The 24890-nt window shown below is 31.6% G+C and overlaps 1 protein-coding gene across 1 annotated transcript; it reads left to right on the forward strand.

The window, feature by feature from the left end:
- Positions 1–12207: 12207 nt before the first annotated feature.
- On the forward strand, positions 12208–16565 carry LOC123194065 (mitochondrial outer membrane import complex protein METAXIN-like). The gene is made up of 6 exons (XM_044607195.1): positions 12208–12501; positions 13245–13579; positions 13809–13885; positions 14020–14080; positions 14872–15034; positions 16129–16565. The coding sequence occupies exons 1-6, from the start codon at positions 12324–12326 to the stop codon at positions 16308–16310; spliced, it is 996 nt and encodes a 331-aa protein (XP_044463130.1). The 5' UTR covers positions 12208–12323; the 3' UTR covers positions 16311–16565.
- Positions 16566–24890: the final 8325 nt, after the last annotated feature.

Here is a 24890-nt window from a genome sequence, read left to right on the forward strand (position 1 = left end):
TTTTATTTTTAATTTAAAATTATATAATCACATGATGATATATAAAAGTATATATATATTTATATACTTAAAATACGTACACTTAATTTTATTGTTAATGTTTTTATTTTTCTAAGGATAATTTAATTTAAGTTTTTAATTTTTTTTTATAATTTGAATTTTGATGGCCCTCTAAATTTTAGTTAAATTAATTTATTTGGTTTTGTTTTACAAAATTATTAAGTTTGTTGATGAGAGTAAAAAGATTAAGGCGTTTGGTTTGAGTTTTTTAAGATTACTTTAATAATCTATCTTGTATTCCTTTGTTTGATTTGTCAGTAATAAAAGATTACAGTAATCTTCTATTACCAATACTGACGTGACAGGTAATATAGGTGGTAATCTGATTACCACTTTCACCTTAGGTATTTAAATATTACCGAGGTAATTTTGATTTTATTATAATTATATTATTATTTATTAATTTTTTGAAACAAAAATAAATTTATTTTTAATTAATATGACAAATAATATAAAAATATTTAAAAATAATTATATTCAAGAGTATTTAAGTAAAATAATTTACTAGTAATTTTATATTACCTTTAACCAAGCACAATAATTATTTATACCTATCAAATTTTATCAAACATAGTAATCATTTATACCCAGTAATTTTTTAAGTAATCTATCTTTAAGGTAATTTTTTTATTTTTGTAATAAAACTTTACCCAAACCAAACGCCCCCTAAACATTTAAAAAATGTATATGGGTTTTGGTGTTTGGCCCGAACGAACCAAGTTCAAATCTATTAACTTGTTTAAAAGTTATGAACAAATTTATCTTCTTTAAAGAATATTTTTTTCTAATAATTTTTTATTTTCTTTAACAATTCTCCTTCTTCTCTAACATCTTCTCAAGTCATTCTTCTTCTTAACGTTCGGCAACTATTTTTTGTTCTTTAATGTTTTTTGAAAGTCTTATAATCAATTCAAATAAGTTTGATTTAAGGAAAATTAAATTAAGTGACTATTTTACCTTTTTATTAAACAAAAATGCTTATTTTTCCTATTCCTTAGCAAAAATACTTTAAAATTTTTTTTAAAATATCGAAATTACCTTTCACCACATTTATATAAACTTTCTCGCTTTCACTTTCATTACATACACTTCTCATATCACTTAAACATTCACTTTCACTCTTATTTTTACTTAATATCAATTATTACAGATTCTTTCAAAAGAAAAATGTTCGTATTTCTGAATTCGAGTTGAAAAAAATCAATTCGTAAAAAAAAGTATTTATATGAATCTTAACTCACAACTTAATTTTATTTGTTAAATCTAGTTTATATGTCATGTAAATGGGGAATTTAGATATTTGATAATAATTTAGAGGTTAAATAAAATGTTAGAAAATATGGGGGCATTTTGATATTACACAATATATAAAGGATTTAAATAACATGTTAAAAATAGATAAATATATTGAAATACTCTAGAATTTCAACAATAAAAAAATCACTCAAAAATCTGAAAAAACAAATCTGAATTTCGAAAACTACATGTTCTTAGGAACAAAAAAACCGAAAAATCGATCTAAAATTTTGTAATTATATTGTAAAACATGTCTAAAAAAGCACAAAACTAAAGAGATAGATGTCAAATTTAAAAACTACATATCAAAAAAGTCTAGTCCGGTCATAAACAAGTTCAAAATCATAAAAATCGAAAATCCTAAATTTGGTAAAACAAAAAAACTACATAATACACACTAAACAATTTTATATGGGCCTCCAAATTGGGCACAACCAGTCAAGTTGGTTGTCATTATAGAGCTCGAAACGAGCTTTGCGTTGATATATTACAGGCCCCGAACTCTTTTCGGATTAAAAGTTATAGTCGTTTAAAGTCTATCTCCTACAAGCCCTATAGTTTAAAAAAAGTCAAATTCCACCCAACCCACGGTTTTCATGGACTGCCCCATGGTTCAATTTAAAATTTTTCACGGACCCTCGTGGATCTCCCCCTCTTCCCCCTCCCCCTAAAATTTTGAAAACACTAAATTTTTCCCCCACCCACGATCACCTGTGGGAGATTAACGTAGCGCCGACAGATTTAACCTATTTTCTGACAAAAAATCATCATTTCAACCTCTAATTTTAACACAAATCAAATCTACACATCTAATAACACAAAACCCTCAAGAAATTCAAGCAAAACAACCAAAAATCAAAACATTTTATACATTGTTCAAAATCGGAACCCTAAACATTCAAACCTCAAAATCTCCCTCAAATCTCAATTCTCTTAACAATAAATTGATTCAAACAAAAAGTGAGATGATATATTGTCTTTATTTATCATTTTCGATTGTCGAAAAATAGGAAAAGTCAATGGAAAAGACGAAAACCTGTTGCGTCTGTGGGAGACCTGTGAGAGATCCGAATTTTTCTTTGAATTTAAACAGTAAATCCATGGGAAATGTGGGGTTTATATATAAGGGCAGTATAGTCATTTCCCAAATTAAGGGCATTTTTGCTTAATTCTTAGAATTTTGGGTAATTTCGTTAACATCCTTTAATTTTAGACATTTATTATAATTTCTCTTGACTTTAAATTTAAACCAACCCTTGTTTGGGTTTGCTCAATTCGAATATACTTTTAAATTTATAAAAGTGATTAATTTTGAATATTAATACAATTGGAGATGTACCAATTCACTCTAAATTAAATTCAAAATAAATAGGAACCAAAAATTATAGTAAATAACACTATTTTAACCCTTTGTCTACTAGCATTTTTTGGAAAATACATCAAGGAATATCACAATTCTTTCAAATTAAATTGCTCTTATTAAAAAATTCAGTAGTATTAATGTAAAACTCATGCTGAAAATCTTAAATTCGATTGGAAACTTGATTTTGTGACCCAAAAGAAGCAATTTTTTTTACTGATTTGTTGAAATATTGGCTTTTTTAGTGACTGGAAGAGAGAAAAGTAAGCTTTAATATTTGAAAATTGTTAGAAATTTTTATTTTTAATATGCTGAATATATGTCTAGAAAACATATAAACAAAGTTATTTTTCAAATCACCGGTTGTATTTATGGTTGATTTAGCTTATATTCAATGGACATACCGAAAATGGTTGGTTTAGGCAAAATATGAGTATGGGTTTAGGGTTTACATATTTGACCAAGAAACTAGGTCCAGAATAAAGATGAGTTTTGGCCAAATTCAACCAAACATATTTTGTTCAAACGATCGAATCTGGCTAAATCTAATTAAAATGTAAGTTTTGGCCAAAATTTGTCATTAATCTTGACCTAATTTTTCAATCGAAACTAACATATCAACCACTTTCAAGCAAATTATTGTGGTTTCAAGGAGCATTTTCATCTAATATATGAAATTGTCTAAATTTTAAGAAATACGATCTAAATGTTTAATGTTGTTATATTTCAGAAAATTGAGATCTTTAATTCAAATTTTTGCAAAATATGGAAGACGCTAAGAATCTTAAAATGATGGTTCATACAAGTAATTATGATACATCAACAATAAAACATTTTTCATTGATATATTTCATCATCATTAAGTGATATATATATATATATATATATAAAACATTCTTGCTACAAGTCTACAACACTTAAAATGATGACAATTTTGATTTATTTTGTATTTTTCTAGAGGCCAAAAGATTTGTTCTCACTCAAAATATAGTGTAAATACTTTGAGATGTCTGACTCTATCTCTTCTTGGACATTGACGAAGAGACGATGATATCTCTTTATCTCTATCAATGAAGAAACATCTTTGTTACATCTCTTCATCAAAGGAGACGAAGAGATGTCTGCTTGGAGATGAGAGACATCTCTTTGTCTCATTTTTAGACACTCATAATCATTGTAGAAGGAGAAAAGAAACCCTAGGGATTTGTCGGATTGGGGTAGGGCAAGGCGAGGATAGGTGGGGCGCGGTGGGGTGGATGGGGGGGGGGGGGGGGAGAGTCATTTTTAAAAATTAGAAAAGTTAAGAGTGAGGTGAAATTGTCAATTTTTAAAACTTGAAAAAGAAATGAGATTAAATTATAATTTTTATAGTATTATTAATAAAATGACGATTCTACTCTTAGTTCTAACCAAAAAATTCTAACGAAAGTTAAGTGATAAATAGATGTTTAGGTTTTTAAAAGTTGACGAATATGAGTTTGAGATTTTACTATATCTTGGGTGGGAATAAGTCTTTTGGCCTTTTCCAGATGATTAAATTCTTAATTTTACTTAGAAGATATCAATACATTTGATTAATTCATTTAACAATGTGATTCATAAAATAAACAATTTATGCTAGGGTTGTAATTAAATCAAACCAAGTATTTTTAGGCTCAAACTTATGGCGGATGTGGTGTTCAACTTCAAACTCGACACCTTGAGAAGTCGCACACTCTAGATCAAGATAGGAAAATCTTAACTCAAATTCAACTTGAGAAATTATAGTAAAATCCTGTAGTTTATATATTTTTCAATCACCCTCATATTCAAAATTTGACTTGGGTTGTATGTGAGAATTTTAGAAGATAAAAGACCAAATAATTTTTTTTTATACTAGAATATAAATTTTTACTAGAGTGAATGTAAGTTGTAAGTTGTAAGTGGGGGGGGGGGGGTGGGGGTGGTGGTGAGAATGTAAGATTTTGGAGTATATATGCAAGATTTTAAACTTTTAAAGGTATTATACAACTCGTTTAAACTTGCAAGCTCTTTGAATCAAGTTCTCAAGCCTCTCAAGCTCAAGCTCAACTTGATTTTTATTGCAACCCCAAGATATGCTACGTATATGATTTAACAATTAAGTGCTACTTTATGAATAAATTCTTATTGAATGAGTAATAAACTAAGTGAAACAAGAAGATATTGAATAATTTATGACAAATCTCTATATGATATAACAATTAAGTACGACACATTAAGTTCTTAATTGAGTTCTCTGCCCAGATTTGCTGCTTATTTTCTGTGATATCCGGGTGCAAACACAAGTTTGCAGTTCAGCCAAGAACTTTATTGCCCATAATTTGGTCCAAAGCTGATCCAAAGAAGTGACCAAAGTTCAGCAATTTCCAGGCTTCGGCAAACTCTATCTAGATTTATTCCAAGTGATCTCTTTGTGCGGAAACTACCCAAATTCTGCAGTTTTTGTGCTAGTTTCCTGTTTCCTAAGACAGTAGCTGCTACTGCCATCCGTAATCTAGCTTCCTTTCAACTGGAGATTGCTGCCTCACCTTATCCTTGTGGCAATTTATTTACTGAAGGCAGTAGGGTATCAAGTCATTCCCTTGGAATTTTTCTGTTGTTGCAGCTAGGTATGGACAAATCTACAGTAAGGCATTTGGAAGGGATAAAAGACTGGCTTCGTCTTAGAGCCTTTAGGTTGATATGCAACCATAGTAGGGATAAAATTTCCAAGGTGTATACTGACTGGATTATTGGTTTTTTGTATAGTATAATCTACATGTATAGGCCTTCACGCTTATTTGTAAAGGTAGGCAGTATTTTGGATGTGTTTATCTTCACTCTTGAATTCTATCATTATAGAACTTTGATAGGTCTTCAAGAGCAAAGGATGTTAGGTTCATTTGTTTTGCTTGTGTAGGCATAGGTAGATATTAGTTTTTTGTGTTATCCTTTCTATTGAAAAGGATGAGCGTAGATTGTCCCGAACCCTTCTTAGGAGGGCTCATGCACTTCTTTTGTATTAATACATACATTTACTTACCCAACAAAAAATTACACACTACACATTCAAAAATAAGTTGCAAAAAAGAATGAAAAGAATCTCAAATGACAAAATAGGAGATGAAGGACAAAGTAGCAGCAAACATTTTCACCTTTCTTCTGAAGAGTGTGATTAAATGTTATAATAATGCAATATCAATTAGTTACATCGGTTTGACATACAAGGAAAGGGTTGCATATAATTTTCTGATAAAGTCTAGCGCAGAAACTTTTAGATTCCAATCATTTACAAGGCTCATATAAAAAGTGGGTGGTGATACAACTATATTAGAAGGGAATTTTCTTGTACGAGTTGATTGATTTGGAATTAATAAAAAACAAAATTTGAAACTTCACACAACCAAGCCTTTTAGTCTGAATATTAACTATAAATAATAGGTGAAAAAAAGAAGATGGAAAACCATATGCAGGTAGGAATAAAGGTAAGAATCAATGTTAAACAAAAACATGCAGAAAGCTAGGGTTTATATCGTCTCCAAGTTTGTTTATTTGATGGAGATGACGGAGTGGAGCTTCCCAAGTGCAAAGCCTCCAAAAGATTGCACCAAACTAAACTTCTTCCTCCTTGGTTGAAACTTTAGAGTGAGAGAAAAGTGAAAGGAGTGTTTTAGCACAAATGAGTTCATGTCTCTCAAAATGTAGCTAATTTTTGCTTTTTATATTGGTGGACTTAGTTGGCAATTTTTTAATTGTTGCAAAAATCTCTATTTACATAATAACCATAGATGTAGATCTTGCTCTTCAGGCTATAACTATAGAGATAATGAGATATTTGTAAAAGATCAAGAATAATAATTGTTTTCAAACTGTATTAAAATCTAGCTCTAGATATGTTATTCTCCTCATTGAAAGAGTCATATTCTGGATAAAAAGCCAAGTAGTTGTCAGTAGTGCTCTCAATCATGTAAATGAAATTTATGACCTAATATATGTTTCAAGTTGTGTGGTTGAAGGGTTTCTAGAAAATTTATGATCTACTATGATAACAAAGCAGCTACGTTCTTTACTAAGAACAAGAATGCCACAAGTAGATTATGATCTAAAAAAATAAATATCATGTAGTCAAGAACCTCATACAGAAGAGGATGATGATAAAAGAGTACATAAATATAGAGTTTACAGTGTTAAACCCCCTAACCAAATGACTAAGACCAGTTGCCCATATAGTCATGTTGAAAACATAAGGATATTTAGGGTCTTTTGATATTTAGGATTGGTAGGAGATATTGTAATTTGTTAACTCATTGAGAAGTTCCTTAAGATTTAGTTGATAATTTTATTTTAATCATGATTATTTTGATGTAAATATATATATATATATATATATATATATATATATATATATATATATATATATATATATATATATATATATATGCAACATGTGTTTTGTGACACTTTTTTTCAGATACATACCTCACCTAGAATAGGTAATCGAAGAGACATGCTAACTCAAGACTTTCTCACTTAGATTCTCAACATAAATAACAAACATACATGATAAATAGTTCACTCCCACAATCCCCAATAGTGTATAAAATCACATTAAACATGTTAACTATAACACCAATCCTAGCGTCTGAAATTTGAATTATAAAATAGAATGCATGAATACCACAAATAAACTTAATTACATAAATGCAACCCATCATGAAAAATGACCAAAATACCCCTATCTCATGTGTTGCCCCATTGGTTCCCTGTTGTCGCCCCGTTATTTCATAATCTTACCTATAAAACCACCAAAAAAAAAAAGTGAGTGAAACACACTCAATAAGTAGGTGCCCCCATAATATCCAATAAATGTATACATATCATAGTTAATCCCAATCTCGTATGTGTTCTTTGATTAATCTCCTTATGGTGTTATGGATATTCCTCTGGCACCCTAAATTCCCATCTAAATCATCTTAGCGCCAGCTCGATGATACGTCATAGTTCGATGATACATCATACTAAACACAACTTGATGACAAGTCATAATATCAAGTACATCATTTCCAATTTTCAACTGGAAATTACTTCGATCAAATTCCTTTCGTGTCATCTTCCACATAGTCCAACATATTTATCCAATATTAACCTTATATTGCCTTCATTAATGCACATTTTCCTCATATTTCTCCCTTATAAGGGTAACTTAGTCATTTCTATAACCGTGCAAAGTATTACCCACTTACACTCATTTATTCCCATTTTCCCTAATTATACACGGGGGTGTATCTTCTATACACAAGAGTTTACTAGTGAATTTTTGTGACATAAATATCACATATACACAAGCATGCAATTTGTGTAAGATACACGACTATGTATCTCATATCACATGGGTGTGTATCCACCCCCAAATCCACACACATATAGCTTTAATCTAACACAAGAAATATTACGCCAAAGCATACATGGTTGTGTATCCCCTATACACGAGCATAAAGCTTAAATTTTTCATAATGACAACTTCATCTGAACTCATTGTTTTTTGACCATTCTAATACATTCCAACCAATATAATCAATTTAGCACACTCTTGGGCACTCAATATGGTTTCTCGATATAGAAAAATCTCATATTTGCATTCAATTAACTAGATTGAATTTCTAATTACATGAACAAGCAAAACTTCTACATTTCATCCCTATGAAAGTCATCCTCCTTACCATGCAATTGAATGTATACAGAGATTAAATTCCCTCCATACCATTACTTTTCATCACTCAATCAACATATACACTAACAAAAGGCTCATTCAACAATACAACATTTATCTTATCAACATAAAGCCGATCATACATGTTGTATATGCTAAAACATGTAAGTAATATTAGGGTAGGTGTCCTATAAACAATTGATTTGACTTTTTTAATTGTAATTTTACTTTTATTAATTAATAAAGGATTTATTTTTATTTAATTTATTTGTGTATCCTTTTGTATAATTGTGCGAATAACATGTCATTAAAATGATGGAATTATGATAAGGGGATCATATGACTATTCATAAGAACTTTATGTACACATTAAGTGGTCATTCTAGAAACGTTTGTAGTGCCAATATTACAATAAACAAGGGTATATGCAATTATGATGAGATTATCATAATGTTAAGTGACTCTACCGAAAGGTGATGATAATTTTCATGTGTCAAAACTGTTTGTAGGTAATTTGATGCAACACATGGGTGCATATTATAGACATTTTTATCTTATTCACTCTACCAAAGGATATCCATATGGATGGTTGTTTCAGTGTCTATGGAATAAATCTTTAAATACCACAGGTGTATGTGATCCTCTGACTTGAGGTCGCTAGACTGTCTCGTGTAAAGATCGATATAGTTTGACACTATCCAACATACCATTACAACTAGGGTATCATAAAGGTAGTATACAACCATATCATGAGATACATAGAAACTATGGTTGATCAATAAATAATTTGTCACTTTTGAGCACATGAGAATATATCTCACATAAGAAACTTTTAAGTTGCTTGAATCTGTGGCCACAGTGCGATAAAATTATAGTCTAATCTATGTTAGTCATTAATATATATCAGTTCATATTGAGAAACTACTAAAATAGAAACATTTCTCTGTCTTAGTCTCAAAAGATATTCGTTGATGAAAAAATTGAATTGCACGTAACTGTGATGTTATAAATGTTTAAGAGATATCCGTTGATACTTTGTCATTCGGGTGGCCATGATGCTCTAGAGGTCAATCTTGGTTTGTGTATAAATTTGATCCGAATTCAAATATTATTGATTCGATAAAGAACTTATAGATCGCACACATATAGGGGTTGATTCAAGCTTTGAAACGAGGATCATTTAGTGACAATCTTGGTGTTTAGGGAGGGAAAGAACTTTGTTGACTAAGTTTGACCAAGATCACTTGGCGTGTATGGTGTCACATGGCATTATCAAATTGGTAGCATGGCATGACTGGATACCTTTAAATCTCTGAACAACTTAAAAGTTCTTGACGCCTTTATTAAATTTGCTATATAAATGGTGTAAGGAATAAAGTTGACATTTGAAATAAATAAAAATTGGCAAGTTCAGTCTATAAAAAATGTAATTTATAGGACCTTTAAGGCCAGAGGACTATTTCCCACCCAAAGTATCCTCTATTCTCAACTTCCCACTCCTTAATTTTGAAAATCTCATTTATCTATTCATAAACGATTAAAATTAACGAAACCCTAATCCCTTAAAATTTTATTTATTTCTCCCCCTAAACCTAAAAACTAACCATTTCCCCCATAGGCAAAGTTTTAAAAAATGACATTTCCCTCATAGGGTTTAGTTTTCAAACTTCAATATTATTACTGGCAACAAGCTAGAGAGACGAAGACAAAGATCTCATCTTCGTCTGGGAAGAAGATCGTCTTCCCAGAAAAAGACGTCTCGAAAAATGAAAAGTTTTGTCTCTTAAACTTGATTTGATGTCGATCGAGTATCCATCTAAGAGGAGAGAAATCACCTGAGGGAGAGAAAACTTCGAGAGGGAGAGACCACCAGTAATGATGTCAAAGTTTGAAAACTAAACCTTAGGGGGGGAATGTCATTTTTTAAAACTTTGCTATGGGGGAAATGGTTAATTTTTAGGGTTTTGGAGGGAAAAGGAGATTAAATTTTAATTTATTTTTTATATTACATATAAAATAATGATTTTACCCTTAAAATTAACAGACTTAACCCCCATGGGTGGGTGTTTAGGATTTTCATAATTAAAGGGTGAAAACTTGAGATTAAAGAATACTTTGGGTGGGGAAAAGTCCTTTGGCCCATACCTTTAATGCTCATTCATAATACACAGCATAGCTTATCAAACACCAATAGATGTCATTTCTTTTCTAACAATATAGTATTAAGCCAATTTCAACCACAACTGCGACTCAACCACTATTTTCATTTATTTACTTGAAAAGAGAATGATGCCATTTTACTAATGATATAGACATGATAATTGATTTTAGGATACCTAATCTACTCTAACATGATTGATGATGATACTTATTTTGTAATTTGTCAAAATTTCAATTATTATTTCATTTACTTGTAATTTACACTTTGTATTTTTTAAATCATCAAACTCCAAATCAATAATACATGCATGATTTAGTAACAACTTGTACTAAGTATCATACTTAGTATATAAATATATATATTAAATTTAAATTATTCTTTACTTTTTTATAGATATAAAATTTAAATCAAAGTATTAATAAATAAAATTAATCATAAACTAGAAAAGTATGAGCTGAAACGTTGTCTATTAGCCTTCACATAAGGCTTAATTTAGGTTTTGCATTTGCATACAAATCTTAAGTTAATCAATATTTCTAAGTGTTTGGGCTTTGAGAGGTTGGTTGGAGTTATGTTCAATCCTCCTTTTGCCCTAGTCTAATTTTTTAATGTATAAGAAAATTAAATCAATATTGTTCCGTTAGGCCAATTGTTTTAATAGGTTCTTAAACAACGTCAAATTATATCTAAGTAAACTTTAATCAGTTATACAATGAGAACTGCTAGTACTTCTCCTTAGTTTGGTCGATGTTCACAAGGTTCAACAATGAATATCCCCACCTTTTCATAACCTGTTTCAACTTCTATCTCTATAAACATTAGAAGTTGTAATTGGGTCAAACAACAACCCATTATTAATCTATGAAAGGTTAATATTTTACCGTTGTAAAAACATTTTTCATCAATTAAACGCATAAATTATATTTTTTCGCTCAAAATCTAACTTTGCTAATGAAAACTCTATCATAAAACATCACAATAATCAAATTTTATTTTCTAAAATTTGAATAGAGGAAACGGTAACACTTGTGTCACCGTTTCTCCATTTATTACAATAACAAAAGTCCACCAAATCCTAAGCTTTGCCATTTGGCCACCAAAGTGAAGGGAGATGGAATTGATAAGCCTAATAACAACCAATACTATAAGATTTATTGTCAAATGCAAAGGTAGACAAAGAAAAGGAGTGAAACACCCAACCCTAAGAAAGTTGCATGGAACCTTGACCCTATCTCATGAGGTTGCATTGATAAAACACAAAGTCTTAATTGGGCACTAGACATTGGTAAAACGATGAAGGAACACACAATCCCCATAGAGGAAATATTGATAAAAAAGTGGGTTGGATGAGAAGACTCATATATACGATAGATTCAAGAGCTATAATGAGTGAGGGAGTAGTTGGAGGAGACTTCAAAGGTGGTAAGGAAACAAGGTAGGCATGGAATTCAAAAAGTTAAATTTCTAACATTGTATTAAGACTCTTTTTTGTGATGAAATGGCGTTTTTTGGGGAAAAAAGTGTGATGTTTTCATTTAGTGGGAGCAAAATGATTTCATACTAAACCTTGGGTGGAACATTTAATCACTTAATTTATTGTCATTTCCTCCGATCTTTTCACAACAAAATCCTTGTCTCCTCCTCTTCACCGCAAAACCCTACCAAAAACTCCAATCTTTGAATCAGAAACCTCCTCCTTTGGCTTTTACTAACATTAAAAACCATAAAACCCATCAATGGAACAAATGGAACAAATGGAACAATCTCAAGAAAGAGAAGACTTAACTCTGGTGACGAGAAAGCCATGTTTTGGTCTACCCACGGCCTGCCCAACTTGCTTACCCGTTTACATTTATCTCAAACTCGCTCGCTTGCCCTTTCTCTTGGATTTCAACTCTTCTTACCCTGACTCTGGTAATTTTTTTCATTTTAAATTTTATTTTGGGTTAGATTTCAATTGTTTTTGCTTATTTGGATAAATTTGATACCTGGATAATGTTAAATTTTTTCATTGAATTAGTTTTGTGGTGTGAAGCGTTGTTGATATGTATGTTTTGGGGTCTCATTATATTGTTTTCACTTATTTGGGTAAATCTGATATATGGGTAATGTTTTATTTTTTCATTCAATTACTTTTGTGCGTGAAACTTCGTTTATATGCTTGTTTTTGGATCACATTTTCTTTGTTTAAAGTATTTGGGTAAATTTGATATCTTGGCGATCTTGATATGTTTCCTTTGTTATGTTTATTTATCTTAGAATTTTGTAGGTACTCAATGCAATTTTGTAATGTTTATGTTTTCAGAAATTTGCCTAATTGCATGCCATCTTGCCTTGTCTTGATGATAATTAATAGGGGAGGAATCCGATAAATTTTGTGAAACTTCTCTGAGGTTTTTGATGATTTCTGCAATGTCCTTATTGTTAGAATTAATGATGAATTTCAAAATTTGTGGGATCTATCTCTATTTAACTAAAATTCAATGTCACAGTTAGGTTATTACCATCCTTTCTCATTGATAGTTTGATGTTGTTACATTTGTATGATTATGTCATTGTCTAATGGGTGTTATTCTGTATGTTGTCTTCGCATTTTCTTCAAATGTTTGAGGTTATTAACGGTAACTTCTCGATTTTGTGTTTGACTTAAATGTTAGATCAAATTCCTTATGTTGAGTTGGGGACTTATGTGGCTTACAATAATGAGAATGGTGGAGTTATTGGACGTTTAAAGGAAGATGGCATTGTTGATTTGGACAGTGAATTCCAGTCGATCCCAGATTGGATAACAACAAAAGCAATGATTAGTTCGTGGCTTGCAGATGCACTTATGTATGAACTTTGGGTGGGGACTGGGGGAAATTCTGCTCGCAAGATATATTACTCTGATCTAGCCTGGCCGATTGGGAAAGTTTTGTTCCTACTGCAAATCCAAACAGTAAAGCAGCACTTCGGGATAACTAAAGACAACATTGAACGAAGGGAAAAAGAGGTTCTACTTTTTCCTTTAAGCTTCTTACTATAACAAACTTTATCTATGTGCACCCTTATTACCCTCTATGTTTATCTCTCTATTTCTCAGACGCAAACATGCAAATTGATAGACTGGAGTGATATTAGTTTTTTACTTTGCTTTTCCTTTTTTTTTTTTACCTTTTCTTTTAAGTAAATTTTCCTTTCTCTGTCTTCTCTTCTATCCTTATATGGTTTATTCTGCTCAGATATACAGGAGGGCAAACATTGCATACGGAGCTTTGTCCAGTAGATTAGGGGAGCATTATTTTCTGTTTGAGAACAGGTAGCTTTTGGATCCTTTTAGATTTTGCATAGTTGTTTGAGAAAAGTATTAAGGGATTTCTGTTTATTTTTTTGATTGAAACTACATTTATTATAAAAAATTTCAAATTAATAGCTATCCATTATTTCTTGCAGTCCATCAAGTGTGGATGCTGATCTTCTTGCTCACGTACTTATTACTCTTCAAGTATTACCAGTAAGTGGACCTAAAAGTCTATGCCATATCTGCTGCCTTGTCAAAGCTGATTTCTTCTGTTGGATTGAAAGCTAATTTCTTATTAAGACAAATATGATCAAAGATTCCATTGGAAGCACTTGTAAATCTTTCTAACACTATCTTAATTCGAGTTGATCATGTTGTTTTGCATGATGTTTTAGTTGTTATGATTGATTATCAGCTTGTGAGTGAGGTTTGGGGTAGGCTTAAGGTGCGTTTTTACTTTTCATGAGATTTGAGTATGTCTCAATACTATAATTGTATCATGCATACCTTGCTTTTTTATTTGTAAGCGTATGCAGACTGGTGCTTATGATAGATTTATTCTTGCATGTCTTCTATAGTTTTGTTGTTGGTTGGCATTTTAACTGTGTAGATGTCACACCAAGGAATAACCAGGCTTTTGTAAATTAAAATTTTCATTAATTTTTGACATAAGTTTATGGCTAGTAATCTATTACAATCCAACTGTTATGTATGTAGGCTAAAAGATAGAATAGTGTATACATCACAAACTTTTAGTCCAAACTTTTACATCCCAGCTGATGTGACATTAATTGAGATATGTATATCATTTATCACATACTCAAGTACTCCACATGATTTTTTTGTGTGCGTTTATTATATGTATAATGGTTGAGATTTGTTTGGTGATGTGAACATTGCTTTTTCAAAGTATTTTATCTTGCCTTGTATTACAATTTGCTAATGAATTTTAATTTTCTCTATAATGTAACTTTAATCCTGTTCCTGCAATTCTAAATTATTAGGAAACATCGGTTCTGCGGAGTAAACTGTTAAGTCATGATAATCTTGTAAGATATGCTGAAAAATATAAGGTGGACTTGATAGAGGATGGCCCATCATCTTCTGTTCCACAGTTTCACTCAAACCCGTCCTCATCAACTCCCCAAAGAGGTCCCCCAAATTGGAGTAAGCTATTCAACATCATCTTTTTCTTAATATATTAATGACATATGTTTGATTGCTTTGCCTTAACTCAACCAGTTTGGTTTTGTATTTTGGTGGAATTGAAAAATGTGGCTGGTGGTAAATTATTTCAATTGATTTCTTTTACTGGTTCTTGCCCAAAACCCAAGAATTTATAGATTTTGGGGATACTGATTCATATATTTACTTGGTATAATCTTCTTAGTGTCATTTTATCTTGAATGAATTGTTTGCAGATATTTTTTAATATAATAGACTTTGACCAGGAAGTTGAGTTATTATTGTTAAGAGGGTCAGACTAGTTTAGTTGGTGCATTTCATTGTGACCTTATGCCCAGACTGCAGACTGAATCTCATCTCCCTGTGGATTTCATGTCATCTGCAATATTCCCTTCCCCACAACGTGAAAAAAAAAAGAAAAAGAAGATTCATTTAAAATACCTTATTTTCTGTTATTGTCCTTTTTTTGTGGGGCATTTTATTTGAAAACACAACTCCTTTCTTCTCCAGTTGCAGCTTAAAAGGTGTGAAAGGGAAAAAAAAAATGTTGAAGAAGTATAAAATTCTCGTTGTCTATTAGCATTTGGATGGAAAGAGTGTCTTAGGGGGCTTCTGCTGATGCATTGGTTATGTTAGAAACAATATAGCCTATGATATAGTGGGCTTCTCTTTCCCCCAAAGGAGAGGGGGTGGGTATTAGAATTGAATGTTCCTTCTGGGTTATTATGGGATAGATCTTACTCAGAATTGTAAATGTAGGCCTAAAAGAAATAGTGAAGGAGGTTCTAGTGTCAACTAACTGTGAGAGGAGTAAGATATTCTGCCAATTTCTCTTACAGTACATGCCATGAATGATTTAGATCCCTTTTTTGATTTTTTATATCATGGTGAAGGTTAGCATCTTGCATTAATCACTCTCTAAACCATCTGAGTGTTCAGAATTTTGGTTCTGCTTATGGATTATTATGCTAAGTTCCTAATTTGTATGCTTAATTTCTGTTTTGCCCCTTTGTTTGAAGAAGCTCCAGCCTCAGATTTCTGGTTGTGATATTTAAACTTAATGTTTTGTTTATTAGAATCAAAGCCGAAGACAAAACCTAAGAGGGAAAAAACACAGGAGGAGAAAACTTTCAGAAAAAGGGCCAAATACTTTTTGGCAGCACAGTTGTTTGCAGTTGTGCTCTTTCTGTCTGTGATGGGCAGATATGATTCTTCGGAAGTGCAACTTGATGATGATGGAGACCTCAGTTTCGAGTGAAAGTAAAGACTTCTCCGACTTGTGTTTCTTAATACCAAGACTGCAGACTGCGTGAAGAGGATGATGCTTCTTGTTTCCCTTTCATTTTTGTAGATTCATTTTGTAACTTTGGATAATAAACGTTCACAAAGCAAGAAGAAAAGTTACGTGCAGTTGATCAGAGTATTTGTTGTGAACAAATTATAAGATATCAGGAAATTACTAGTTAGTCTATATACAATGCCGTTTAATATAATAATTAGTTTCCATTTAAGAGACTGTAATGTGTTGTGTCTTGATGAGCTGGCTTATAATGTAAAAAAATCTAAACTAAGAAAATAGAGATAACATTATGCAAAATCTGAAATTTTCTTCTCTCTGTACATCTTCTGCCTCCAAAATTCTAAGTTTCTTTGTCTTCATTTCTATTTTGTGCCCTGTTTTGCTTCTTTCTCTTCTCAATTTAGTTTAGTTCATGTCAATTGATATTAGAGCTTGTGATTCTCAACCATTGTAAAAGTGACCCAAAACCTGGAAATCAGGCAAACATTTTCGCAATGGGTGCAAGATACAGAACAATGACAAAAATTGATGATAAGGAAATCCATAGATGAACTCAAAAGTTTAATTAGAGAACTGAGCTCATGTTTTGGTGTGCTGTCGAATATGAGAAACTTGAGACAGGTAAGCTCTGTATAAAACTATATCATAGATCCATAGATGGTAAGCTCTGTTAAAAAATTGATGATAAGGAAATCCATAGATGAACTCAAAAGTTTAATTAGAGAACTGAGCTCATGTTTGGGTGTGCTGTCGAATGTGCCATTAGCTTTCTGTTATAATGGACTTGAGAAAACTAGAGGGAAAGAGTTGGTAGTTCTTACTGATTACATCATAAATCATACTTGGCAAACACTCCTTGAAGGTTATGATGTGAACCACCTTTGTGGTTTCCTCCAAGGCTACACAAAGGTTTTCTCTGCTAGTGCTTTAGATAAATCAGGATCTCATGTGGCTGAGACAACCCTCAAGTCCTTAGTTGTAAATCTTCGAGTTGAACCAAATTATTTTGTTGCCAAAAAGATGCTAACTATGATATGCAAGACAACTTTGAAGCTATTGGTAGGGCATGATGATAGGCTGCTTAAGATAATTCTTGTCCTTCAAGGTTATAAGAAAAAAAATGCAACAAAAGGAAATTTCATAGAGTTGTTTGTCCTGAGTAGCATTGTAGACTTGATGAAAGAAATTGCATGGAGCCATTTAATAGAAGTGGCTCTAAAAGTTGGGATTTAAGCCTTTGAAATTCCAACTGATGATTAGTAAAGCAATGTTGACTCATCATGAAAATGTTGACAATATATATGACAAAAGTTACAAATTATATAAATCAAATGGTATAAAAATTGCATTGGAAGGTAAGGAAAATCTTATGCAGAAGCTTTGTTTTTGTGTTCCTTGACGACAAGGAACTTTAAAGGGGGAGATATTGTTGTGGACAAATTATTAGATATCCGAAAATTACTATTTAGTCTATATACAGTGTCGTTTAATGTAGTAATTAGTTTCCATTTAAGAGATTGTAATGCGTTATGGCTTGATGAGCTGGCTTATAGCGTAAAAAAACTGAACAAAGAAAATAAAGATGACAGACATTATGCAAAATCTGAAATCTTTCTTCTTCTCTCTGTACATCTTCTCCTTCATTTGAAATTCTAAGTTTCTCTGTCTTCATTTCTATTTTGTGCCCTGTTCTGCTTCTTTCTCTTCTCAATTTAGTTTAGTCCATATCAGTATTATTGGTGGCTGAGTAGAAGGAATAAGAAAAAAAAAAGTCTTGGTGGACTTTGATTGGAAAGTTTACATTAAAATTTGAGTAGTTGTTGTGTTGGAGATGAGGAATCACCATACGAGTTTGGGAACTTCAAAATTCATGTTTCTCTATTTTACACACAAGTATTAATTGTAGGTTAGTCGAATATGCTATGATATTAGGATTATATTAACGATGGATACAAATATAAATATATAATTATATGATTAAATTATTTTAAATTAGAAATACATTAAATTACACATCAACATTTTTTTTTATATTTATACAGTTTTTAGTATGTAGAGTATGACTTTTATATTAATTATGTCCAAAAACTCTGCAAAGTAAACACTTTTAGGGATGGATGTAAATTCAACTAAGTTTGAACACTTTTTAACCCAAGTTAAGATCGAATGAAAAATGGTTGAATTTGAGTTTGTTAAACCAAAATTAATTAAATACCCCACTGTATATAAAACTAAACAAAAATGTCCCAAACTTTGTTCATTAAGCAAAAATTCCCCAAAAATGTGAAATAACCAAATTGCCCCTTATATAATTAAATTAAATGCCAACAGAATTTTGCAAAGTCACTGTGCAATTGAAAAATTCATTTCACATGTCATGAAATTTACTGTTCATCACCATGAGTCATCGCAAGACTGACTGATTCCGATAAATTTTTCCATTTTTCTAGTGATAAAAATGGCCAACGAGGTTAGTGATTTATTCTTTATCAACTTTCAATCATTTTAGTGTTGATATTTCACTGATTGAATGAAGATTTTTCAAATTTTAGAGTTACAGTTTTTGGTATGGGTCGATTTTTGTGTGTTTTGGATGAATTTCTTAAAGGATTTTGTTTTATGATATGTATTAATTTGTTTGTTGTTAAAATGAGGTCGAAAAATGTATTTTGTCATAAATTGTGGTGATGACACCATTTCGTGATGAAGTTATATGACTTGCATATTGCGAGTAATTGCATCTCAAAACAATTGGTTTTTCAAGGTTTTGCAATAGGGGAAATGCAAGTTTTTAAACAATATGTAATCTTTGAAATATTTCACAATAAGGGGAAAAAATGGACTCTTTGTGTTTTTTGATAGTGATTCTTTGTGATATTTCATGATAAGAGAGAAAAAGTGAGTTGTTAAATAGTAATTCTTTGTGATATTTCGCAATAGGGGAGAAATTGCTATTTTTTGAATTTGACGGGTAGATTGTCATTTAATGGGTTTAAGGTGGGCAAATTGACATTTTTAGGGTTGCGGGGTAGATTGAAGTGTGATGTTTATGAAGGGATAAACTAAAATTGTTATGGATTAAAGGGAGCAAAAAAAATGTTATGGATAAGAGGGGGCAAGTTGAAATTTGTAATGATTTTAAGGGCAAATAGAATTTGTCATGAATTTGGGGTAAATTAAAATTTGTCATGATTTTGGGGGACAAATTGAAATTTTTGCTAGTTCAAGGTTTTTCAATGTGCAGTCATCAAATTTCTAATCTGTTTTTCATATTATTGCAATAATTGGCAGATTTTACTCATTTAGGGGATATGTATATTTCATATTATAGTTTTTGGACATGTAATTTTTGAATTTCCTATTGGTTTTCTTGAATTATAAGGTTTATGAGAGACAAATTGAAATTGTTTTGCACAAGAGGGGCAAACTAAAATTTGTCATGATTTAAGAGGCAAATTGAAATGTTTGCTATCCTAGGATTTTTTTATATGTAGTTTTTAAATTCTCAGTCTATTTTTTTGAATTGTTGTAATAATTGATAAATTTTACTTATTTAGGAGATATGTACATTTCATATTAAGGTTTTTGGATATGTAGTTTTTTGAATTTTCTATCAAATTTTTTGAATTATGAGGTTTTTGAGAAGGCAAACTGAAATTTGTTATGATTAAGGGGTAAATTAAAATTTTGCTATCTTAGGGTTTTTTGACGTATAGTTTTCAAATTTCTAATCTGTTTTTTCGAATTATTGTAATAATCAATAGATTTTTCTTAAGGTATTTTTATTTGTAGATTTTGAGTTCTTAATCTGTTTTTTCAAATTATTATAATAATATTATGAAAATTATCATGATAACACTTCTTTTTTTATTGGGGGGAGTAAAAGAGCAAACTGAGATTTCCAGATAAGAGTCTATACTTCCCAATGAAGATAACAACCCTGCTAAAGCGAAAACCCATGGCCCTAATCGTGTCTACCTTAACCCAGACATAATTAGAAATGTTTGAGAGGATGTTCTTTGGATATTTTCTATGGTTTAAAGACATGAGATTCAACTTAGTTATGTATCAGATGTGACATGAGAGCCTAGTTATGGTTTTAGATCAATGCAGTTGATATGAGGTTCAACCTATGTGAGTTTCCTCTTATTGCTAGCTTTCATTTCTCCATGTTTACTAACATTGTGATGTTTATGACATAAGATCCCGAAAATAGGATCAGAGACACATATTTTAGGGGTGTTAAACCTGTGACCCATAGTGATGTAGAAAAGGTATTTACCGCGAGGCCATGAGGTTGATGATGAGGATGCAGTTAAATTGGCTCTATTATATTGTCTCTATGTGATGTTACTAGGGAATGACTAGTGAAAACAGGTTGATATGTGGTTTCTCTAATTGGTTGATCATCTTAATAGATTCAATGTTTACTCATAGGGCAAATAGACATGGGACACGTTGTACTGATCCATAAGCAAAGCCATTACAAGGTTATCATTGGACCCAACCAACACAAGCAAGAGAAAACATGGTATCATGGGGTTATCGTAGGCTTTTCAAGTAAGTGGATCAGAGTAAATAATCTTTTTTAATTGTCAGTAAATTGATGGAATCTAAACTTTTATTTTGTTATTACAGTTTTGAATATACGAGACGCTCAAGTCTATGTCTAAGTGGGTGGATTTGGTTGATTGTTTTGCATTTTTGTGCATGTTCAAGTGGAAGTCGAAAGGCCTTTTGGGATAGGTGATATAGGATATTTATTCAATGGAAATAAAGTCAGTAACTTTAAATTAATTAATTGATTAACAAAATGCTAATTGTTATATTTTAATAAGTAAGATGATGTAAACTTTCCATTGGATACTTCCCCAACCGAGGAGTAGTTGTTATGGTATATCGATGTCGTTGGCTACTTTAGACTAGCGGGTCTACATCCTTTTTCTCCACCAACATCATCATCGACTCTTACAGTTGGTGCTTTTCTACTCATTGATCCTACTCCTCTTATGTCACCTGTCGTTGAGCTCGTTCTTATTTCTCCATTCGTTGAGTTCGCTTCTATTTGTCCATTGGTTGAGTGCTTTATTGTTGAGTCGACTACTGTCAGTGACTCTTGTGTGTCTTTTACGATAAAGTGCCTATAGCCTACCGATGTAGCCATCACGACATAACACCTTTCACCCATCAATGTGGCCCTTATGGCGGAGCATATTTTGCCCGTGTCTATTGGCGTGGCCCCTATGGAGTCCACATTTGATGTTGCATTGATGAAATAGGGCAATCTTATATTGGACAGGATATAGCATGAGATGTCTCTTTTGCGGAAGGAGATGTTTGGTCAAATGTCTTGTTAAAGGCTTGGATGAGTCATTTAAAAGACATCGTGACACGGATCTAACTAGATACAGTTATTTAGGTGAAAATGTCATATGTATGTATGTATATGTGTGTGTGTGTGTGTGTATATATATTGACGTTTATTTATTCGTTATTAAATATTTTTCTACCTATTAGTCTGACATATATATATTTGTATAGGATACTCATGATGGTTTTGGTAGGGCCACACCTGTACACTGTGATTTCATCTCCTCTCCTAGCCGAGGTTAGTAGTTATTTATTTGTTATGACATTTTATATGAAATATTATTGAATAATTTGTTATTAAATTTCATACAAGGTTCTCCCGATAGTTGTGATGTTGGTTTTTAGGTTACTGGTAACTAGTAATGTAATGGAATTAAAAAATTTAAAAACAAAAAATCCTAAAAACCATAATCAAGATATTCATTTTAAAACATATATTCTTGAACATGCAAAACACTCTTAAGATGTTATAAGTTTATACATGCATTGGTGGCTTCTCCAAACCTTCACATGACTTGAGACTAAACGTTATCTAACTCTCAAAAGTCAGCGCCTTGCTATCCATGTGTTCTTCTTGTTTTATTTTAATTTTAATACATGCTTTAAATATGTGTAAGTGTCTGATTATAGCAAGGATTTCATCCAAACTCGGCATTCTCACACACATACACGACTAACATGTGAACATGCACAACAGTCATGTTTCATAACTTGCACGGGTTGCACATAAATGTGTCGCATAACAAGTTTTCGAATCTTGCACGATTGGACAAATTTTTGTGCAGTCGTGCCACCTTTTTATTTAATTAAAGCCTTGTACGATTAGACATGGTCTTGTCTAGTCGTGCCATGCTTTTATTATATTGCATGGTGCCACCAAACATTATGCACACCAAGTTTGACTTTGTCAAAGTATGGTCAACTGGATTCTCTCATTCTCTAAACATCGATATTATCACCAAATTTACCTCTAGGTTCAAATTAACCCCCTATATACGTATGACCCATAACCTCTCTGTCGAACTAGTAGTGTTTAAATTTGAGTTGAATTCAAACACATGCCAAGTTGGGCTCTTGTAAAACATCATAGTCCTCCAGATGATAGAGTGTTAACGGATATCCCTTAAGCTTTTACATCACAATTACATGTAATTCAATCATTTCTTTAACCAATATTTCTCGAGGTTGAGACATAAAAAAATGTTTTTTCAATAGTTCCTTCTATGAACTAATATACATCAATGACTAACATGGATTACGCTACAACCTCATCCTATTATGGTCACGAATTCAAGTAACCATGAATGTCATTTAGTATTTTCATGTGAAATATCTTCTTTTACACTTAAGAGTAACTAATATTTTATTAATCAACCATAGCCTCCATATATCTCACGATATGACTTATTACTACTTTTATAGTTACCCTAATTATGGTAGCACATTAGATAACGTCAAACCATATCAATCCTTACACAAGACGGTTTGACAACTTTAAGTCAAAAGATCACATATACCTATGGTGTTCAGAGGATTTATTCTATAGACACTGAAACAATCATCCATATAGATATCTTCTAGTCAGGTCAGTCTGATGAACAAGTCTATAATATACACTCATGTGTTACATTAAACTATCTATAACAATTTTGATACTTGAGAACTATCACCATTTTTGGTGGGATTGCTCAACACTATGATAGTTCAATCATCATTACACGTGCCTTTATTCATTGTAATGTCGAGATTATGAACGTTTCTAGAATAGACACTAAAAGTGTACATAGGGTTCCCACGACTAGTCATCTGATCCCCTCACACAATTCTACCATTCTAAGGGCATATTATTTACATAATCATATAAACTGACAACGTTTGAATTGAATAACAATAAACCATTTATTAATTATTAATATAAAATTACATCCATATATGTCAAATTCGATTGGCTCAAGGGCATTTTCTCTGACAATATTCTACTTGCACTATAACTAATTGGTTATATATCTAATGTTGAGTTGGTTACATGTCTATCATGTTTCTGCTATGACAGAGGTTCTGTTAGTAAGTCAACCAAATTGTCATATGTATCAATTCTTGTTATATGTATGCCATATGATTGTATAATCTCTTGATCAGCTGATATCATCTGAGTATATGTTTGGACCTCTGATGAGATCGTGGCTCTTTTCCCTAAGTAATCGCTCAATTGTTGTCGCAATGAGCTTAATCGACTTGGCTATACTCGAAACCACTCTAAGTTTAGTTATGAATTTCTTGATCCATACAATCTTTTTTCTCATTTTTGAAAGAGTAATGTGCTTAGACTCTATTGTAGAATCAATCACTGTACTTTGCTTAGAGCTAACTAACTGTATCATCATTCAAACAAAACACAAACTTTGATTGGGATTTGTAATCATCTTAATCAGTTTGGAAACTAGCGTCACTGTAGCTTTTTATAATGAGTTTAGATTCTCTTATGTAAACTAAAAAAACATCCTTAGTCATTCTCAGGTGCTTTAGGTTGTTTTTGATAACCATCTAATGTTTTTCACCTAGATCAGATCAATATCTACTACAAATGCTCAAAGTGTATGAGACGTCAATCCTTGTACATAACATGACATGTATAACTGATCCTATAACCAAAACATATTGATCGTACTCATTTTTTCTCTTTCAGATTGTGTACATGGATACATCTTTTTCGAAAGATATACACCATGCGACATGGAGAACAAAGGTCCAACCATGTCATTCATTTTAATTAACGTTGTTAACCATGACAAATATGTTCCAACTATGACACAAATTAAAGTCTTTCAACTCATGCCATTGTCATTCATTTAATGTCCCAACCATGACCACTAAATATTTTTAACTAATACATTTAATGTCCTAACCATGACTATTAAATCTTTTTAACTCATGCATTTAATGTCCCAACTATGAGAAATATGTCCTAGTCATAACCATTAAATATTCTTATGCATTGGTGCCATATGTCTAAGCAATTTTGTCCAAGGCTCATGTATTACTGCCACATGTCCAAGCAAGGTCCAAACAAATGTCTAAGCCATTGCATCGCTGCTATGTGTCATAACATTTAAATGTCTCAACCATGACACTTAAAAAGTGTCCCACCCCTGATAGTTTCTTCCAATG

Source organism: Mangifera indica, chromosome 13, assembly GCF_011075055.1.
Source record: "Mangifera indica cultivar Alphonso chromosome 13, CATAS_Mindica_2.1, whole genome shotgun sequence".
Taxonomy (NCBI): Eukaryota; Viridiplantae; Streptophyta; class Magnoliopsida; order Sapindales; family Anacardiaceae; genus Mangifera; species Mangifera indica.